Here is a 20327-nt window from a genome sequence, read left to right as displayed (position 1 = left end):
TCAAACTAAAAAAAGAAATGAAGAAATTTATTACAGCACCCACACAGTCCACACACTGCAGATCCCCATCAGATTAAAAAAAAGGCAAATTCATAACCTACAGATTTCTACAAAATCATCAATTTACACAGAGAAGGTGGTATTCTGCATTTACTACTTCTACATTTACAGTGAGGGAAATAATTATTTGAGCTCCTGCTGATTTTATAAGTTTGAGCACTTACAGAAAACGAACAGTGTAATTTTAATGGTAGTTTCAGTTTAACAGAGTGCGACAGAATATCAACCAAAAATCGAAAAACAACCAAACAAATAAAAGTTATAAAAATATTTGTACGCTGCTGAGTCAAAGAAGTATTTGATCCCTAAGCAAAACACGATTTAGTATTTGGTGGAGAAACCCTTGTTGGCAAGACGTTTCTCTCGTAGTCAGTCACCAGGTTTGCACACATCTCAGGAGGGATTTTGGCTCACTCCTCCTTACATAAACCCTTTAGATTTCTTGGTTGTCTCACAAAACTTCAGCACCCTGCACAGATTTTCTGCAGGACTGAGATCTGGAGAGTTGCCATCCCAGTCCATGACCTCCATGTGCTTTTTTCCTTTGTTTTCTTGGTGGTATGTTTGGGTTGCTGTCATGCTGGAATGACCCATCTTCAGTGTTGTGGCTGAGGAAAGGAGGTTTGAGACTGACTGAATGTCACATAGCACACAGCCAGTCACTGGGAGCCACAATTCTGGCCGCTTTGCAGAGAATAAACTATTATTTACATTATTTCCCTCAATGACAGCAAAAAATAATTATATAATTTTTTCTGTAATCACTTGGTAAAACCTTTACCTAATTCATAATGTATTATGGTAAATCTCAACAAAAACATTCTACACTTTTAGAGTTTTTCCCCCGCTTTAAGCTGGACGTATCCATGGAATCTGAAACACGGTGTTCCTGCAGTTCAGAGATCCCAGCAGTGGGCGGCAGTGGCCGCAGCACAGGAAGGATTCACTGCATCACCGGAAGACCCCGTGTCTGTTTTATTTTCACCATCACGCTATGTCTGCTGTCGATATAACTTTTACTCATCGCTAAATATGTCACACTGAGAGAAAACCGCTGTGGTTATGGATTTGAAACCACGATAAGATGAAGCGATATGGAGATGCTAGCGTACCTGCTGTGTGTGTCTGTGCTGTGCAAGCTAGCTCGAGCTAACGATGCTATTATACACAATGACAGCTACGTGGCGAAATGAGCTTAAAAGAGGAGCAAGGTAAGATAAATACACACATGCTGTTTCTGACATTATGTTTCCAACATCTCTTTGTATATTCATGTTAGTATGTCATTGGTATTGAGTGAGTGAAAGCTAAAACGTGAAGGTGAATATGCCGTAAAAGTCAGTGATGCTCTGTAACGGCAGCTTCCTCTCAGATCCGTGCAGACTTCACGAATGCATAATGTAGTTAAGGTGTAATGCAAGTGTTATATGTAGGTACATGCAGTGAAGGTGGCCTTTGGTCCAGCAGGTTTCCAGGCTGAAAGCAGCAGGAGCCATGAAAGAAGAGGGCAGGGACGAGTGCGGAGGTCCAGCTCTGTATGAGGACCCGGACTTCCGCTGTGTGGACGCCTCCCTGTTCTCTGGCAGCTCCACGCCTCTGGCCAGACTGCAGGGAGACATCACCTGGCTACGGCCCCAAGTAAGCCTGTCTAGTGGAAATGCCCAGAAAATTCCTTATTGGTTATCTTTCCATTGATCGGGTGTTGTTATTGATAAGATCCTGCCACATAGGGCTTGACATTTGTGGCCTATTAGCTTGTGCCGCCTCACAAGATGAGGGGATTTCCTTTTTCTGGTGGTTGACCTGATTATGAAGGACTCTCAAAGTTACTGCTCTGTATCTCACAAAAATAAATATGTGCAATTAAATTAACCTGCTCTGCTGTTTCCAGCCATATCACTGTCTCAGTCCCAATTATTATTTCCATTTCACATGTCAAGGAGATCTGCCCGTCACCAGCTCTCTTCCCAAGCAGCATCAGCCTGGGGCATGCAAAGCAAGGCCTGTTAGGAGACTGCTGGTTCCTCTGTGCGTGCACCTTCCTGCTCAAGAACAAACAGCTTTTAAACAAGGTAACACAGGCTGGTTGTCTCATCAGTTTGATTTTGTGAGCCCCAGCACTGGTTTTGTTCTAAATGTGGAGAATGTTCATCGTGTGTTTCCTGTTGTCACTCGCATTGTCGTTGGATCCTGTGTAGGTTCTGCCTGAAGATCAGCCACAGTGGGGTGACAGCAGGTACAGAGGCTGCTTTCATTTTTGCTTTTGGCAGCAGGGACACTGGACAGAGGTGACCATTGACGACCGCCTGCCCTGCATTAATTCATCTCTTTGCTTCTCACGCTGCCACTCCCCCACTGCCTTTTGGGTTGCCCTGTTGGAGAAGGCCTATGCCAAGTCAGTTGATTCCTTGAGATTAACATGTATTTTTCAAACAAGACCTAATCATGAGGAAAAGTTTGAAACCCCCCTTTCCTTTCCCTTTCATCTTCTGCAGGCTTCGTGGTTCATACGAGCGACTGTGGGCAGGTCAGGTGTCCGAGGCCCTGGTGGACTTGACAGGTGGTCTAGCTGAGCGATGGAGCCTGGGTGACTTTGGCTCGGAGGAGGAGCAGCAAACAGCACAGGACAGTGACCAAGTCAGAAAGAGAAGGCTGGACCTGAACCTTCTGGACCCTGTGAAGGATGACTGTGTGCTCAGCTGCTCCACTCACAGCACGCCCGGAGGTCAGAAAAGTGTCTGCTCACAGATAATACAGTGAGTGATGCTGTGCCACATCACTTGCTGGCCTTCTCTATTTCAGGACTCACTGAGCTGGATCAGTACCACGCTCTGACTGTCATGGAGTGGCTGGATGTGAAGAAGGTGTCAGGGGGTGAAGTACGGCTGCTAAGGATCAGAAATCCTTGGGGAAGACGCTACTGGGGAGGAGCCTGGGTATGGAGGTGTGTGTCAGACTTGTCTATTGTGGAGTATATCTGACACCCAGATGTGTGGAGTTGAAAGTTGTTAAACCAGATGCTTCAAATTACAGATTACAAATGTTCTTAAGATTAAAGCTTTTTGAGTGCTCAGAAAAGTACTATACAAGAACCAGTCCATTTACCTTTTATTTACCTAATATTCTCAATAGCAGTACCTTGGCCTCCAGTAACACTGTGATGAATCTCATGGTCATTTTTGATCAGGAAATGTCCTGTAGTGTCCATATTAAACAAATGAAGGAGCACTATCTTGAATTTGTGTGATATGTCTAGTTCACACATTCAGTACTTCTAGGCTGGACTACTGTAATTCATTATTGTCAGATTGTTCCAAAAACTGTGTATTTGGACATTGATTTAAATTTTTAAAGTTAAATCATTCACAAAAAAGAAAGCAAAACAAGACAGCTGATCTGTTAGCTACTAGTTGATGCCATCACTCTACAGATCCACAGCCACACAGGAGCATATTCACATAGTTAGGTTCTGGTGACAGCTCTTAAAGGTAGAGTTCTGCTGATATTTGGTGATTTAAAAGTCAGATATTCCAATATATAAACCAATGTTGTTGTTTTTTTCGTGTTTAGTTATTTCTTTACTCATTTATGTCCGACTCTGCTTGGATCAGCTGCTTTATTGTGTTTGGAGTGTTCCCAACAGGGAAGTTGCAGAGTGCCATCTTGTGGACAAACTGTGCAACATCAACACAGCAGCGCATCTTCTATATCTTTTAGTTTTGGTTGATAGATTGGCAACTAGCTCATATCAACCTGTCAATAAATAAATTGGCCGGGCTCTACTCAAAGGTTACTCAATTTATAAAGTGATTCATTAGATTTGACAGCACTGGCTTTAAGATTTCAGACTTTAGTCGCAGCCATTAGGTGTAACTGATGTCTGTCTGAAGTTGTGATTTTATCTCACTAAAGTCACAGTTATTATACGGAATTTGGAGTGCATTTCTGGAATTCACACCTACATCAACAAATTTGTAAATGTGGGAAAATCCAGATGTTTCTTTGCCTCTCTCTCTGCAGAGGTGCAGGTTGGGATTCTGTTGCCCCTGATTGTGCTTCGGAGCTACAAGCCAGGGTGGCAGAGGGTGAATTCTGGTTGGACGAGGCTGAATTTATGTCCCAGTTTGATGACGTCACAGTGGGCTATCCCATCAGTGAGGAAGGACACTTGAAGAGCATTTATACTGGTGTTGCCTTATTTTGTTAAAGAGGTTTTTGTTGTTTCAGATGTTACTTTCTTGGTGCCCTTGTTTTAACCTGATGCCTCTCTGCTCCGGCAGGAAACCTGCTGACACACAGTCATCAGCTGGCTGGTCGCTGGGTAAAAGGGCACTCTGCTGGCGGTAGCCGAAACTGCGGCAGCTACGGCAGCAACCCCAAGTTTTGGCTTAAAGTGTGCGAAAGAGGAGAGGTGGTGGTGTCTCTGTTGCAGTGCCGGAAATGGAGAAACACAGAGAAATATGCACAAACCCCAGTCGAGGACAGCAACAATACAAAGCACCAGCATTACCAGGCCATCGCGCTGCACTTGTGGAAGGTTTGTTCTCTCATTTAGTGTTGACATGCGCTCGTGTGGCTTTCCATCGCTTTACTGAAAGTATGTTTGCACTAGGTGGAAAAGAAGCGTTTCAATCTGAGCCGGATGTTGAACAGACCTCCTCGCGCTTCTACTCACTGCCATACCTACGAGAGAGAGGTGGTTCTCCACGGGCAGCTGGAGCCCGGATTCTACCTTCTCATCCCCAGCACCTACCAGCCAGGAGCCGAGGCCCGCTTTCTCATCAGGGTCTTTTCCTTCTCTTCCATCTCCCTCAGGTAAAATTATTAAGTTTTTCACGAAGTTATTTAATGTTTCTGATTTTATTTGCGCCATTAAAACAATTAATCTCATCCTCAGTGCCATGAAAAGCCCAGCACCCCCACTGCCTTTAACAGCAGACAGTGAGTGGGAGACCAGCTACTTCCACGGCTCGTGGGTTGAGGGAAAGACAGCCGGAGGAAGCAGGAACTTCCTGTCTCACTGGCAGAACCCCTTCTTCCCTTTTACAGTTTCTGATGATCCAGCAGTGACATCAGGAGTTAACGTCAGGGTTACCCTGCACCAGAGCCGGCCTGATACGGATCTGCACCCTATTGGCTTCCACATTTATAAGGTCAGTAAAATACAAAGTCAGAGCATTAGTGTTAGCTTAGATTATGTGACATCCGTCCTTCTGCAGTTCAGTCTATACACTAGGATAGAGTTCACATCGCCTCTGAATAGCTTAACATTATTTTGCTTCTCTTTATCCGGTACTGCTTTAAGTCGAAATATCTGCTTTTAACAACATAACTAGGTAGTAGAAGGACAATCTGAGCAGATGATATCCAGGGATGAGGATCCTGTGGCCAGCTGTGTCCCTCACTGTTACACGCAGGACGTCAGTCTGGCCTGTTCACTTCCTCCGGGGGCTTACTCCATAGTGCCGTCCACTTATCAGCCCGACTGCTCTGCAGGCTTCACTCTGAGCCTCGCTCGCAGAATACAAAGGTTAGCTCTGTCATCAAGCAGACGTTTTTTTTAATAGGTAGCAAGTTCTTGTCGCTAATGATGGTGGATCTGTGTGTGTCTTTCAGGAAAGTAGTGAAAAGCCAGGAAAGGCTCGGGAAAGCCGTTCAGGAGGTTAGTGAATTTGAATTATGCATTGTATTATGTAACACGAGGAATTCATTAGGTGGAACCAAAGGATTTAGTGTCTGGGTGAATGTGCAATATTGTCCCAATCCTCTCCATCCTTTCCTGTGTTATGAACTTGAATAATGGCCAGAAATGTAGTTACCGACGAACATTATGACATCACGGCGATGTTGACCTTTGACTATTTTAATTGTTTGATGTCATTACTTCTCCATTTTTTCCTATTAGACTTTTGTGATAATTTTCTTAGAATTGACATGAATTCTTGCAATGTAAGCTTTTTGTAAAATAAGGGTGACCTTTAACCACCAAATTCTAATCATTTGTCCCGATGTTCAGGTAAGTGTTTGTGCCAATTATGAAGGCCTGACAACTCGCACTGGAACACACGCTAGTACAATTACGACTTGTTAGCATGCCGCATATTTGCGTGACTTAATGCGTAGTTAACTGTTTAATGATTGTGGTCAGAAGATGGCAGCACTCAATAATCCCTCTGTCTTGTCTGCCTCTGTCTGGACGGCAGGTTTCTCACGTCTCTGTGATGCAGAGCTAGATCTCTGGGACCGTTGCTGCTCCACTAACATCGACTTACCTCCATTTGTCTCTTGGCCCGTGATGAAAGAACCAGCCAGGCCACAGATATCGCGTGTGTGTTTGTGTGAGCATACATGTACACGCTCCCTGTGGATGAGAAGGCAAGCAGGCTTAGTGGGAATCCCAAAAAAAAGCCTTTATCCTGAACCGCCAAGGCTCTGGGTTGATGGGCAGCTACATGCTTGTCGGCGATTAGGACATCAGAGGTTGTCGGTGGGCTGGGCTGCTAATGAAGTATGACGGGACTGGCTGGTGTAAACAAACAGCCGCCACTGAAGAAGGCCGCCGCTGCTCTTGCTCATTCACTCACTGGTGCGCCTGCCGGCCCAGAACAAAGGGCCCTCTCATGAAGGTCCTCGTGGAGGCACAGGGGGCGAGGGGATGGTCTGCAGAAGCAGCGCCAACCGAACCACACCACACCGTGATATACCACCCCGGAGCTTTCTTGCTGTCCCTCACCCCCAAACACTCTGCTTTTTATCTGGCTTTAATTGTTTGTTTCCAATACACAAACACAGGGGTTTTCATGGTCTTGTAGCCACTAAGCTTCCATAATAATGCCTGAACCGATTTGGACCAAAAGAAGTCCCAACTCCATCCTCACCCTCCAGCTCCCTTTGTTTTTGATTTTTTTTGCCTCCCCCGCCCCTCTTCAAAACTTGGTCCACAGCTCTGCTTGGACCTGAGCACAGCTACTGTTTGAAGGTGCTGCGAGAACAGATTACAAGCAGAGGAATGGAAAGCGATGAAACGAGGGTTGCAGCGTATCAGAGGAATTCGATTGCTGTGATTAAGCCACCCGTGTTGTTCTGAGGCTGTTCTTGTGTGACAGTGTGTGTCGGCCTGCACATACATCTGCGCTGAAGACACAGGGTTTCTGTTTATTCAACAGAGTCATCAGACTCTGAAAAACTACAATTAACAGATCACAGTGGTACTAATGTGCATTTATTATATCTTAAAGTTCTGAAATGTGGAGAATAAAATAAAATTATTGGGACTTTTGCTTCATGTATGCATATTTCTTAATTACTTATTTATTTTAATGCACATTTCAATTAAGTATAAATGAGCACATGCTTGATAGTAAAGATGTGGCTCACCTTTGACCTTTTCGTGCTCATCACTAAGATCGATACATGGCATGCGCGTCCACTAAACCGCTGCTGTGCGCGTCGCCGTCACTTGCTGCGGGATTCAGGAGGCTGTGGTCGGACTCCGAAAAGACTCCTATCTACAAAATAATGAACAACAAATTTGACGCGTGAGTATTTAAAACATTTCGCTGAATATCCAGAGAGCGGTCTCGTCGGTCGCTACTGTGAACTCACTGGGGAGGGTAACGTAAGCTGACCGTGGTTTGCGTGTGTGAGAGGTGTGTCAGCTTTATTATATGTTTTTGCATGAATTCTGTGAGTTAATAAAAGAACAGGAGTGCGAGGGCAACACCTACACGCGCTTTTAAAAAGAAAGGGAGCAATACCTGTGAGTAAATGGTGCTTTTTGATGAAGAATTTCAGTGTTGTTAGCTGTTAGCTTGGCCTGGAGGAAGGCGGATAGGCCTCGAATCCTCGGTGTGGTAGTTAACTGAGAGGCGGGGAGAGGCGCGTAGAGGCCGGTCACAAATTAGACTCGCGTGGCCAATAAATGCAGGAAACTGGAGAGACACTGTTACACGCAGAGAGCTCTTATTAATAGTGACCGTAGTTTAAGATTAGCACAGAGCGCATGTTTGCAGGCCACAACTTTAAAATGCATCAGTTGCAGGTTTATTGGGTTAAGTTGCCCTAAATGAATACAGCAGCCATACTGCAAATCTTCTATTCGTCGAGGATATAGTTTGTGTTAATTTTTTTTCTTGTATTTCTGATGTGTTGACCAGGATGAGGGCACAACTGAATAATTTAGATACTGGTTGCTGTAAGACGGTATAACGCCAACAGACTGGGTAACAAAATGACAAAAGATTTGATTTAAAACACTCTGTAAAAGGAGTTAAAATGAAAAGGGCTGTTACCTGACAACAGGTGTAAAGTCCCTTTTGATTTCAAATATTGATTGCATTTCCCTCGATTGTAGTCTGAAAGACGATGACAGCGGAGACCACGACCAGGACCAAGGCTCACCGAAAGACGGTGAGAAGGAAAAAAACGAAGATGAAGAGAAGGAGCAGAACACTTCCAAGAAAAAAGTGAGGCCGCTAAAGTCTTACACAGATGTATGTGCAGATTGTGCTACTATTTGTTGAACAAAGGTACAGTTTCTTTAGTTTTGGCTTGTTTGTTAAACTATAAAATTTTGAACATCTGGAAATGAATTAAACAGTAAATATAATTTTTGAAGAACCTCTTAAATTAAAGCAAAAAGTCTGCACTTTAATCACATGTTAATTATTAGATTTAAAATCTGCTTTGGTGGTGTACAGAGGCAAAATGACAAATTATAGCTCTGAGTCTGTATAAAGTTAATATGTCAATGAGCTGTACAAGTTACTCTCTCATTTCCGGCAGATGGTGGTGCCAGGAGCAGGAGAACACCCTCTCCAGTACAATTACACCTTTTGGTACTCCAGACGCACCCCAGGGAGACCAGCCAGCACTCAGAGCTACGAACAGAACATCAAACAAATTGGCAGCTTTGCTTCGGTCCGTCGCTCCTCATCACATCTTTATATGGCTTAAAACAGGAGCCAGTGCACTTTTCCTTTTGTTTATGTGCCCATGCAGAGCTGCACACTCCACATATTGACTTGTTTTCCACTAATTATTACAATTGTCCATCCCAGGTGGAGCAATTTTGGCGTTTCTATAGTCACATGATCCGACCTGGCGATCTGACAGGTCATAGTGACTTCCACCTCTTCAAAGAAGGCATTAAACCCATGTGGGAGGTAAACACACTGGCTGATATCCTCTATTTGCTCTGGTTGTTTGGTTATGCGTGAAAGGCCTGATCTGAAATTGTGTATGTTTAGGATGATGCTAATAAGATGGGTGGGAAGTGGATCATTCGTCTGAGAAAAGGCCTGGCGTCTCGATGCTGGGAGAACCTGATCCTGGCTATGCTCGGAGAACAGTTCATGGTAGGAGAGGAAATCTGTGGGGCTGTGGTGTCAGTACGTTTCCAGGTATTGCCAAAAGCAGACACACTCGGTTGCACATGGTCACTAACTGCCTGACCTAACGCTCACACATGCCTCCTCTTCATGCTGCTTCTCGCCAGGAGGACATCATCTCCATCTGGAACAAAACAGCCAGTGACCAGGGGACCACCGCCCGCATCAGAGACACCCTGCGCAGAGTCCTCAACCTGCCCCCCAACACCATCATGGAGTACAAGACACACACAGACAGCATTAAGTATGTATGTCTTCTCCTTTTTTTATTTTCTTCTCCAGCTTTCCTTTCTCTTCAGCTCATTCCATAAACCTGCATGCTCACACACATTTTCCAACCAAAGAGGCAACGAGAGAGTACACTTACATGTTGCCTTTTTAATGGCTTGTTTTTAACATGCTCAGGTGATAAGATGATGGTTTTCTGTAAGTTAGATTTTTATTTTGACAGTATGTTTGGATTTTAAGGGAGAAATAACAAACACAATTATCAAAATGTTTTATTTTATTGTTTGAAGTATTATTCCAAATTGAAATGTATAACTGTACACACAACCACATATCTTGTGCACGTCTATATACTAATATAATTTTACAAACTCCCATATTTTTCTATTAGTTCATTAGAGAGTGAAACAAATGCCCATTTAACTGATTATAATGGTTTTCCATTGCAGTCTTAACCTTGAGTCAGTATTTCTTCAGTATACAAGAACTCAGTTCTGCCTTTTGTTCCCATTTTCATGCTTTTCAAAATCCAAGTGGGGAAAAAAACAACTAGTTCTGTGTCCATGTTTGTCCTTTGTAGCTTTGAATGTGAATGCCTAGTATGATGGCTTTCAAGTCCTTTTACACAATCTCTATATCCTCATGTAGATGTTGTTGCTCCATTTTTTTTTTTCGCTTGGCGCTTGATATTAATGAGATGGGGATGTTCTTGACACACGTTGTTAAAAACTTCTGTTTATAATGGCCAGCCTGTCCAAAGAAAGGATAAAAAGCTAAAAGACCAACTTCTTCTGCACGAAGGCACAGAAAAGATGCACAGGGATTATTTTGAGCTCTGAATCGTGCAAAGCTTCTCTAGTAAAGTCTAGAAATACCAGTATGGAGCTAAGAATAATAAGTCCCATTCATTCTAACATGGCCTGTATAAATCTTTATAATATTGAAATGACCTCTGTTAGTATATTTCTTTATTTTGGCAGCTTTAGCTCATAAAGCTAAGCCTAAATTTTTTATTTTCATCATTAGTTTTTGGTAACTGTGAATACAACTATTTTTTTCCCCATCTAAAGCTCTCATTCAGTTAACTGATGGGCTTACGATTCTTCAAGGAAAATAATTATTTCTTTATGCTTTTTACTGCGAATTATAATTTACTGCATCCTCCTCTGTTTGCAGAGCATGGGAAGACTTCCATGGTCTGGTGAATGCTAGCGGAGGACGTTAGCCCCCCGTCACCGAGATGCTCAGCGAAGAGTAAGAACTCCTGCTGTGGGATTTCACATGAACAACAACACAACCTGTGTGATGTAGTTAGACTCTACTGATGTGGTCTCTGTTTGCGGTGTGCAGGTGTGTGCATACGGGATGTGTTGGGGGAAGCCGAGTCCAGAGAAGGGCAGCTCTGCGTGGATTGGCACTGCGTAATGCGAAGACAGAGCAAAAGTCGGGGACCGAGGCCAGGAGACCGTTGGGTCTTTGTGTCAAATTGGAAATGAACAGAAAAGCCTTTCAACAGAACACTGAAACAGGTCTATGAAAGAGGTGATTTTAATCAACTGGAAGAGGAAATTACAGTTTTGTTTCTTTTTTTTCTTTTTTCCTTTTTTAGTAATGCAAGTTGTAACATCTTTTAACCAGTGAGTGACTGGTGTGGGCTGTTCTGGTCATGAACGCTCGACAAAGTGTGCTTTAAATACAACAGAATCAGTTGTACTCTATATAATTTTATTGCTTAACGTGACATTTCACCTGCTGTTAAAATAGGTGTGCTAATCAGTTTTATTGGGACTCAAACAGGGTTATTATAACACAGTGCTGTATTTTAACTACAATTCCTCTGGTCATTTTGGACTAGAACAAATATTAATGTTTAAATGCAATCCACATCAAAGATCACTTAATACGATTTTTAAAAAGTTGTATCCCAAAGGATGAGGATCCTGTGTTGGGCAGGTTTCTATAACCGGCATCTTTAGAATGAACTGCCAAGCTGCCTAAATCACTGTGCCTGGCCTCAAGCCCGACCTGAACCAGGTTTCCCTTCCCTGCCTTCTCCTTTCTTTACCCCACCTTTTAAAGGAAGGGCTCTGCTTTAATGTTAAAGGTGTATAGGAGTCCTGAAACACTGATATTCACTCCTTTTCCATTTTGTAGTCCACGAAAGAAAACGGGGCCCAGGGTCTGTTACAGTTTTTATCCTGGGGAGCTTTTTTGTTTTTTGTTTTTTTTGTTTTTTTTAATATGTTAAGAAAGAGCCTACAGTTTGTTGAAAAACTGTAATGCTGCCCTTATTTGTTATTGTGATGATGGATGCAGGTGTGTGTGTGAGTGTGTGGAAAGCGAGGAAACACTGTTGGATGTACACCTGATGGATTATAGCAATAAATGGTAAATATGCATCTGCTGCTAAAGATGGTTTAGTGCCATTTTTCTTTTATAAACGCTGGAACTGAAGCTGTGGAGTTTGCAAGAAGCCGAGATTCCTCTTTATCCGCTCTTCTTTCTTCCCAGACCGGGAAGCTTGGGTGCCCGTTGGTCTGTAAATCATGTGATGATGCTGGTCAGCTCATTTCAAAAAACATATGATTCTGCAGAGAAATCATTCAGACAGGTTAGAAACAGTGTTAGTTTTTCCATCCATCTATTCGCTTCCGCTTATCCTTTTCAGGGTCGTGGGGGGGCGCTGGAGCCTATCCCAGCTGTCATAGGGCACGCTCTGGACAGGTCGCCAGTCTGTCACAGGGCCAACACACAGGGACAGACAACCATTCGTACTCACATTCACACCTAGTGACAATTTGAATTATCCAATTAACCTATCCCCACAAGCTGCGTGTCTTTGGATGGTGGGAGGAAGCCAGAGTACCCGGAGAGAACCCACGCAAACGCGGGGAGAACATGCAAACTCCACACAGAAAGACCCCGGCCTGATGTTGGAATTGAACTCAGGACCTTCTTGCTGTGCGGCCACAGTGCTAACCACTGTGCTACGTGTTAGTTTTTCTTTGTATTAAAATGTCTTCTTTATGTATGCTTTTTATGTTTTTTAGAGAAAGAAAGCAAGTGTGCAACGGGGGGGGAGAAGAACGGTCTGAACATTTTTTGGCTCAAAGTAATAATTTACTCCTTAAAGAATCTTTACATAAGCAGATTTTTGATGCTTGCGATTGATACCCGAGGAAGATCCCACACATCAAAATGTTGCTTTTGTTACATGTAAACATGTTGGTTGTTTGCATGTAACATCAATATAAATTATGATCTCCAGTTGTAATGCAAGTTCCAATTAAACCAAATCGTGAAAGGCTCCTTACGAGCCAATACATCAAATATTATATTCTAATATTACAGTGCACCCATCTGGGATCATCTTAATATAGTGTCCTGATTTTTATACTGAACCGCTGATTTCCAGTTAGTATACAATGATCCCAAGGCAGGGATGTCAAACATACAACCTGGGGGCCAGATTGGCCCTACCAAAGGATCCAATCCGGACCAAAAGCATTTAGGAAAATTAAAAAGAAAAAAACATCAAATAAGGAGGGCATGAACTTAAAATATGTTTAATAATTACTCAGTCAAACTAGAGTGAAAATAGGAGAAACCTCCTTGCAACTTAAAAAACAAAAATCTTTATCAAAGCATTTAAAAAAAATAAAATAAAAATTAAAGGTATTTGTAATGACCAGCTGCTTACCAAGAGATGGAGCGTGTCAGTGATCATGAGACGATTGCCAAGATTGCCGGGTGGGAAGGAACTTGTCTTCTAGACATATTGCATCTTATTGCCAATTTGACCTCCATTCAGTCACAGAGTAACCAGATTCTGTCTTATTGTGGTTTTATTGATGTATTAATGCACAAAAGTCATTTTGAAGACAGCAGCTGACTGCGAGTGGTTGCAGACCTGGTCCTTGTCTTCAAAGCAACCACCAGTACAGATGGACCAATGATACTGTTAGCTAAATGTACTTTTATATTAATATGATTAACAGTTGAAATCATTACCTAAAATTACAAATATATAAGTTATTCACTAAAATTATAGAATGAAATTAAAATTGTTAGCTGCTGTTTGAAGTAAGTATGAATGAACAGATAAAACTGTTGCTGAATGTTTATTCATTAGTAAGCTAATTTATTCATAACACATACTTGCAACTAAGTCTTCAAAGTCTGAGGTAGAAACTTTGGGAAAGGTATAATTATATTGTGTATGACAGAACATCTTCCCACTGACGGACACACGTGCTTACCAACAGGAAAGTGGCTGCCAGGAGAAGGAGTTTGGTGTGTGACTCCATACTGAGTGGAACTAGAAGATGAAAATAGAATACATACAGTTGTACTAAAGCCGTGATTAAATAATAAACTATGTTTGTGACTTTGGTATACTTAGAAATGTTAAAGAAGTCTGATACTAGCCAGAGAGATGCAGTTAATGTTTGGCAATTATCTTTTTCTTTTTAAAAAAAAAACAATCTAGTGGTGTTAGTTGATGTCCCTGTAAATATCATGGAACAGTCTTTTTTTCCATTTATTTTTTATAAATTAAAAGCATTCACCGGTGACTTTATTAGGTACACCTGTTTGGCTGCTTGTTAAAACAAATCTGACCAGCTAATCACTAGAGGTGGGAATCACCATACATCCCACAATACGATATTATCACAACACTTAACCCACGATACGATATTATCACAACACTTAACGCACAATATGATACGATATTATTGCAATTTTTAAAAAAATATTTTTAAATATATTCAGATTCTGTACATACAGGTAAACTTTATCAATATTCATTTTATCTAATATCAAAGTCTCACACTCAGTCTCTCATTTCAGTCAGTTTTATTGTTGACAAACTGAACGGTTTGTATTACAGTCTAGTCCAACTTAACTGAATGCAACCATCTGGTACAATTATAGCTATAATGAAATATGAAATTTATGAAAACTATGCAGCCCATTCAGCAACTGAAGAATTTGAAAGTAAATTAAAACAAAATATAATTTTACATTAAATAAAGTTTTAAACTTAATTAAAATAAAACGTGTCTTAAATTAAAATAAGTAAACTGTCATGTTTATTGCTGCCAAAAAAGGTTAAACACATTTGGACAGTGAAGTAATGTCAGGATTCTGGCTCAGAAAAAGGATCAACATGCTCTGAAGTCAGAGCATGTTCCATTCCACAAACTTTTTTTGTAACAAAATATCGATTTCTGCTGTCCCTGTATCGATACATTATTAGCAAACAAAATATCACGATACTACACAGTATCGATTTTTTTCCCCACCCCTACTAATCACATGCCAGCAGCTCGAAGCTTTTAGGCATGTGGTTGTGATGAAGACGATCCACTGACGTTAAAGTTAAAAGTGCCTTGTTGATGCAAGATGTCAGAGGAGAATGAGCAGATTGCTTCAAGCTGACAGGAAGGCAACACAAAGTCAAATAATACTAACTTTATTATTAAAGTTATATAGCACTTTTCTAAACAGAGTTGCAGCCAACGTATGCAGAAGACAGTGTCTGAATGCACAATACATCAGGCATGCTCTTGCATACCTAGCAGAGCTACAGCAGACCACACTGGGTGCCACTCCTGTCAGCTATGAACAAGAAGTGCATTGAGGTGACTGTTGTTGAGGTTTGGTGCTATGAATAAAACTGAATGTTGTTGATTTCTGCTGCAACATTCAGTTGTTTCAGAATTTAAAATGAACAGTGTGGAGTCATCGATCCATCTTGCCTTGTATAAATGGTTCAGGCTCCTGGTGGTGTAATGGTGTGCCAAATATTTTCTTGGCACTCTTTGGACTTAGTATAAACAGCATTTAAACACCACAGCCTACCTGAGTATTGTTTCTGACTGCGTCCATCCCTTTATAAGCACAGTGTACACATCTTCTGATGGCACCATGTCTGAAAGTGCAAACTGTTTGTTTTGTTTTTAATGTGACAGTGAGCTCACTGTGCTCCAATGGCCTCCAGTCACCAGGCCTCAATGTAATGGAGTAACTTTGGGATGTGATGGAAAAGGAGATTCACATCATGAATGTGCAGCCAAAACTTCTGTTCCAACTGTGTGATACTGTCATGTCATGATAGACCAAAGTCTCTGAGGGGTGTTTGCAGCAACTTGTCGAGTCTCTGGCACAAAGACTTAAAGCACCTCTGAAGGCAAAATATACTGCAGTTTAGTACTAGCGAGGTGTACCTAATAAGGTATCCGGTGAGTGTGCTTTATTATATTGGTCTGTTGTTTTTCTTTCAGTCATGTTTCTTATCTGTTCAGTAAATAAAAGTATCAGATCTGAAGAGGTCGATTAAAGTAAACTTGGTCCGAAACTAAACTTTGGGAAAGGTAAATGTTCTCTGGCATCCTGTCAAAGACAAATTAGGAATGTAATTTACTGAGGTAGAACTCACCCTCCAGCCCAAAGTATTCATGGTCCATGTTGTGTTCTTCGTTGAAGCCAGGCCATTTCTTCCATATCGTGCCTATTTCCTCACCAATGTTGGAGACAATCTAGTGTATAATTTAAAACTGCATGAAAGCACTACTGCAATGTTACACTTTTCAGTCACACATATACTTTTATGAGTTATAAATATTCCTACCTGGAATTGTTGGTTGGAGAAGCAACGGCATGGACAGCAGGAGCCCTGGATTCTGATGGTAGACGCCCCTCCTGAAGCGCAGACCTCCAGGAGGGGCGTAAACATGCTCCACCTGAAAACATGGTCACCAACACACAGCAACTCAGTAACCGTGCACTAAGCCTCCTGGCAAAGAGACTGGCCAGTGCTTCACACAGAGGCGCAGCCCAGTCTTGATGGTTGGATGATTGCATTTTCAGCTGTCATGATTCTGCAGCACCAAAGCAATTGTTTGCTCGGTGTCAGAAGAGTTCAATTTGAGACATGCTTTATTAGAGCACAACTGAGAGAATATTTATACCAAGTCGAACTCTGGTCACTGAAACCTCTGCCAGGCCAGTCCTAATTGGGCACAACTTCACCGACTGTCGCTTCTGGAAAACTCTAAATTTGACACATAAAGACACCCCCGCTAACCCTGGAGTCAGATTTAGGCCAGATGAAGAAGGAAGTATTTTGGGTTGACGACAGAAGAGCCGTGAGCCTGCCATGCCATTGGCCAACATTCCCATTAGGAAGGATGTCGCATTCCTTCCCCTACGAGCCCACGCCAGCTCTGTTGGTGTGTTTTTGGTGTGCAGACAGCTGTGCTGTGCATTAACCATCCCAGGTTTATATTACACTCAGCCTGTTCAGAACAGGAAAGGCCCCGACTGCTATTTACAGACAGGCCTGAGCATCTAGGCCAGTGTGGTCCCAGGCCTTGAATGACATGGAAAAAGGCTCACATGCGAAGTGTTTAGTCTGACAGTATAAAATGCTACTGGTGTTTGTTCACCCAAATTAAAAATGTAAAATTATAGTAATAATAATAAGAAAAAAATATACTATGTGAATGTTATTCTTCAAACTCAAATGATCCACAAAACAACCATTTTATCCAGACTAGTTCCTTACTTCTAGGCTGGACTGCTGTAACCCATTATTATCAGATTCTTCTAAAAGTTCCCTGAAAGACTGTCTTTTTGACAGTACCTAGGTCCTGTCAAAATGATGACAGGACCTAGGTACTGACAGGGACTAGAAAGAGAAAGCATATTTCTCCCATACTGGTTTCTCTTCATTGGCTCCCTGTTAAATTCTGAATCAAATTTAAAATCTTTCTGATCACATACAAGATCTTGAATAATCAGGCCCCCTTTTATCTGAAAGACATCATAGTACCATATAACCCCAATAGAGCAGATTGAGGTTTAAAATGTTCCTTTCTAATCAACTTATAGTTAGGGCTGGACTCTGAGCCAGGTTCTCCCAGAGGTTTCTCCCTTTTAAGAGAGAGCTTTTCCTTCCCTGTGTCGCCAACTGCTTGCTCACAAGGGGGTCATCTGCTCGTTAGGGTTTCTTTCTAATATTGTTGGGTCTTTACCCTACAATGTAAAGTGCTTTGAGGAGACTGTTGTTGTAAATTGGCAATATAAATAAAACTGAAATGAATGAGTGCAGACTAAAGACTTCTGTGGACTCCTTCAGACATAATTATATTTATGTTTATAATTTTTGTTAACCCATTAACCAAAGGCCAGTAGTTTGTAAAATTCAGTTCATTAGATTTCTCAGAGAAGCTAAAGAGGCTCATGTATGAAGTATGTCTCCTTAATATAAATCTTCACCACTAACTTTACCTACTTACCTACAGTACCTACCTATATATTCACTCTCATTATAACAACAGAAGTGAGTTATATAAGCCTAAGTGTGGCTTGATCACATGTAGTTTAGAACTACTGAGCAACATAAGGAAACAAACTCATCAGCGTTTAGTAGGAACATATATACACCAAGGAATGAACAAGTTTCCTACCTCTGATGTACGGTGCCAATGAGATGGTTTTGAGGTGTGTACGCTCTCATCTCCATCAGGCAGCAGCCGAGGCAACAGGCGTCCACCCTAAGGGGCCTTTCAAAATAAAAGACCTGACTGCCCTCACTGTCAAAGCCTTTCAGGGTGTAGGCCCGAGCTGGACCACAGCACTGCAGACACACACAGGAGCTCTCTAAGAGGAGGGAGAAGAGAACAAATGCTGAGAATATGCTGAAAAACATCAGTAGTTATAAGAGTAAGACACGTGGTGGAACGGGACAAATACCTTCCACAGCCACAAATGACTGTGACCTGTTGCCTTCTGTAGTGATGTTATAGATCCTCCTAGAAACACACTGAGGACCTGCAGTCAGGATGTGGTATTTTCTTAACGCACACACATCTAAACAAGAGTCCTGTTTTATGTAAAAGAAAAAAGTAGTCCTCCTCACCTTGCAGCTCTGGCTTGGCAGTGATATGAATCTCACTAGCAGTTTCCAGCACAGACATAAAGCATGATCTCACTGCACTACCAGTCTTCTTCACCGGTGGCTGAATCAAGCCATTCTCAGCAGTCTGGCCCAAAAGCTGCTCTTCAGATTCCAGGTCAGGAGGCATTTGGTGGGATTTGGGTGGAGTGCTTTGAGTCTGGCACTCACAAGAGGGTCCACAGCGGTTGTGAAAAGCCCTGAAGACCATGTGAATGTGCTTCTCTCGCTCAAGTCGTCCAAAGGGAAGAGGCTGATTCATCACGGCTGACATGGTCTCAAACTGAAAAATGAATCATACCGAAACCTTAAAGAAAACATTTGAAGGATGGATGCTTTAACTCATACCCAGTCTATAGGCTGCAAGCAAGTTACTTAAATAAAGTATAGTAGGTGCTTAAAGAAGAAAATCCACACACATCTTTCATTATTTACAAACCAAATTCCCCCAAAAGTTGTGAAAGTGTGTAAAATGTAAATAAAAACAGAACATGGCAGCAACATGTATTAAAAAAGCTGTGAGCAGGGCCATGTTTACCCTGTGTAGCATCCCCCCTTCTTTTAATAACAGCCGGTAGACATCTGGGTACTGAGAAGACCACCTGCTGCACTTTTAGAAAAGCTACGATCATATCTGCTCAGCACTGCTGGATCTTTGTCATATTTTTGTTTAATGGTGCAATTAACCTAATTAGTTGTAAAATGTTCCTCCAGCTGTTTCCTTTGAGTACCACTTACTTTCCCAGCCTTTTGCCCACCCCAATTTTCGGAGCCATTTTCTCAGTTTAAACGTTTGATATGTTTTCATTGTTCTATTGTTAAGAAAATGTAGGTTTATCAGATTTTCAAACAATTGCATCACAACTTTTTGGAGCTGGTGTTGTGCCTTAAATACTAAATATTAATCTGACAAAATGATAAAACATCCACTAAAACGGTCTCAAAATCATAGCAAATAGATCTTTATCATGTAAGCTTGTAATTTAAAATTTAATAAATTTTTATGTTGTGATCAAAAGTTTGATAGGGGAAAAAAGGAGCTTTCCTTCTCCTGTACTGTGTTTCTTGGCAGTTCCCTGGTATCAATATTAACATCCTCCTTGCAATAGCTTAATACTTTTTCACATTCAGATCACACGTTAATATTCCTGTCTCACCCAGCCTGCAGCTGCGAGTAGCAGCTCACAGCATCAAACCGAAGCTCCCTTGTATAAACATTGATAGCTCAAGAGTTTCTATACTGGCTAAGATCTTCCTGGAGCCTTTACTTATCATGTATTTCCAATAAGAGATTAGAAAGAAAGAAAACAGCACAAAAGAGCATCACAGGCCTGCTTACCATCAGTGTTCACCCTCCACAGACTCGGATCATCTAAGTGTTACGAGCAAGAAACCAGGCGAGCCTTCATGAGTTATCATTATCTGGAGGGACTAAGCCTTCTTACCCCCCGTGTGTTTGTGTGGCTATTCACATAGCAGTGTTTGGCTTTGTGAGTGTTTTCGGACTTCAGCTCCATCTCAAAACGACTCTGTTTCCATCCCAACCAGCCGGATCTGCCTTTTGTTGGGGTAGAAAGGCACCACTCAGTCATGTAATTGAAATGCTTCCAGAGGAGGGGGGCTGTGCAGGATATTTGTGCTTCAGTGGCAGGTTTGGGAGTGGAGGGGTGGGGGCCGAAACTTTCCAC

The 20327-nt window shown here is 42.0% G+C and overlaps 3 protein-coding genes across 7 annotated transcripts; 2 read left to right on the top strand and 1 right to left on the bottom strand.

Annotated features, from left to right (window-relative positions):
• Nucleotides 1-956: 956 nt before the first annotated feature.
• Nucleotides 957-7330, top strand: capn10 (calpain 10). 3 transcript variants are annotated; one of them, XM_086270958.1, is made up of 13 exons: nt 957-1271; nt 1528-1698; nt 2001-2132; nt 2259-2455; nt 2556-2785; nt 2863-3004; nt 4081-4214; nt 4341-4597; nt 4673-4875; nt 4958-5213; nt 5397-5590; nt 5677-5722; nt 6264-7330. In XM_086270958.1, the coding sequence occupies exons 2-13, from the start codon at nt 1555-1557 to the stop codon at nt 6291-6293; spliced, it is 1965 nt and encodes a 654-aa protein (XP_086127084.1). In that variant the 5' UTR covers nt 957-1271; nt 1528-1554; the 3' UTR covers nt 6294-7330. The 3 variants fall into 3 exon arrangements, with proteins under 3 accessions (XP_086127084.1, XP_086127083.1, XP_086127082.1); XM_086270957.1 differs by having other exon boundaries at nt 958-1271; nt 1525-1698; nt 4081-4247; nt 6264-7329; XM_086270956.1 differs by having other exon boundaries at nt 958-1271; nt 4081-4247; nt 6264-7328.
• A 24-nt stretch (nt 7331-7354) lies between these two features.
• eif4e2 (eukaryotic translation initiation factor 4E family member 2) lies at nt 7355-11888 on the top strand. Of its 2 annotated transcripts, none has more exons than XM_086270961.1 (8): nt 7355-7598; nt 8414-8525; nt 8845-8979; nt 9120-9224; nt 9309-9461; nt 9557-9693; nt 10854-10931; nt 11028-11888. In XM_086270961.1, exons 1-7 carry the CDS (start codon nt 7474-7476, stop codon nt 10900-10902), a joined length of 816 nt encoding a protein of 271 aa, XP_086127087.1. In that variant the 5' UTR covers nt 7355-7473; the 3' UTR covers nt 10903-10931; nt 11028-11888. The 2 variants fall into 2 exon arrangements, with proteins under 2 accessions (XP_086127087.1, XP_086127088.1); XM_086270962.1 differs by having other exon boundaries at nt 9557-9697.
• Nucleotides 11253-20118, bottom strand: LOC147308510 (phospholipid scramblase 1). Of its 2 annotated transcripts, XM_086270960.1 has the most exons (8): nt 19979-20118; nt 18604-18922; nt 18438-18515; nt 18152-18344; nt 16312-16423; nt 16120-16219; nt 13937-13995; nt 11253-12265 (listed from the first exon to the last, which is right to left on the bottom strand). In XM_086270960.1, exons 1-8 carry the CDS (start codon nt 19979-19981, stop codon nt 12239-12241), a joined length of 891 nt encoding a protein of 296 aa, XP_086127086.1. In that variant the 5' UTR covers nt 19982-20118; the 3' UTR covers nt 11253-12238. The 2 variants fall into 2 exon arrangements, with proteins under 2 accessions (XP_086127086.1, XP_086127085.1); XM_086270959.1 differs by having other exon boundaries at nt 11253-13995.
• Between the last annotated feature and the right edge of the window lie 209 nt (nt 20119-20327).

The sequence above is a fragment of the Aulonocara sp. 'chitande type north' Nkhata Bay genome, linkage group LG18 (genome assembly GCF_057382095.1).
Source record: "Aulonocara sp. 'chitande type north' Nkhata Bay isolate Kocher_YH1m ecotype deep benthic linkage group LG18, A_spYH_male_GT1.1, whole genome shotgun sequence".
NCBI lineage: Eukaryota > Metazoa > Chordata > Actinopteri > Cichliformes > Cichlidae > Aulonocara > Aulonocara sp. 'chitande type north' Nkhata Bay.
Note: the sequence above shows the minus strand (reverse complement) of the source record. Positions and strands in the feature narration are given on the sequence as shown.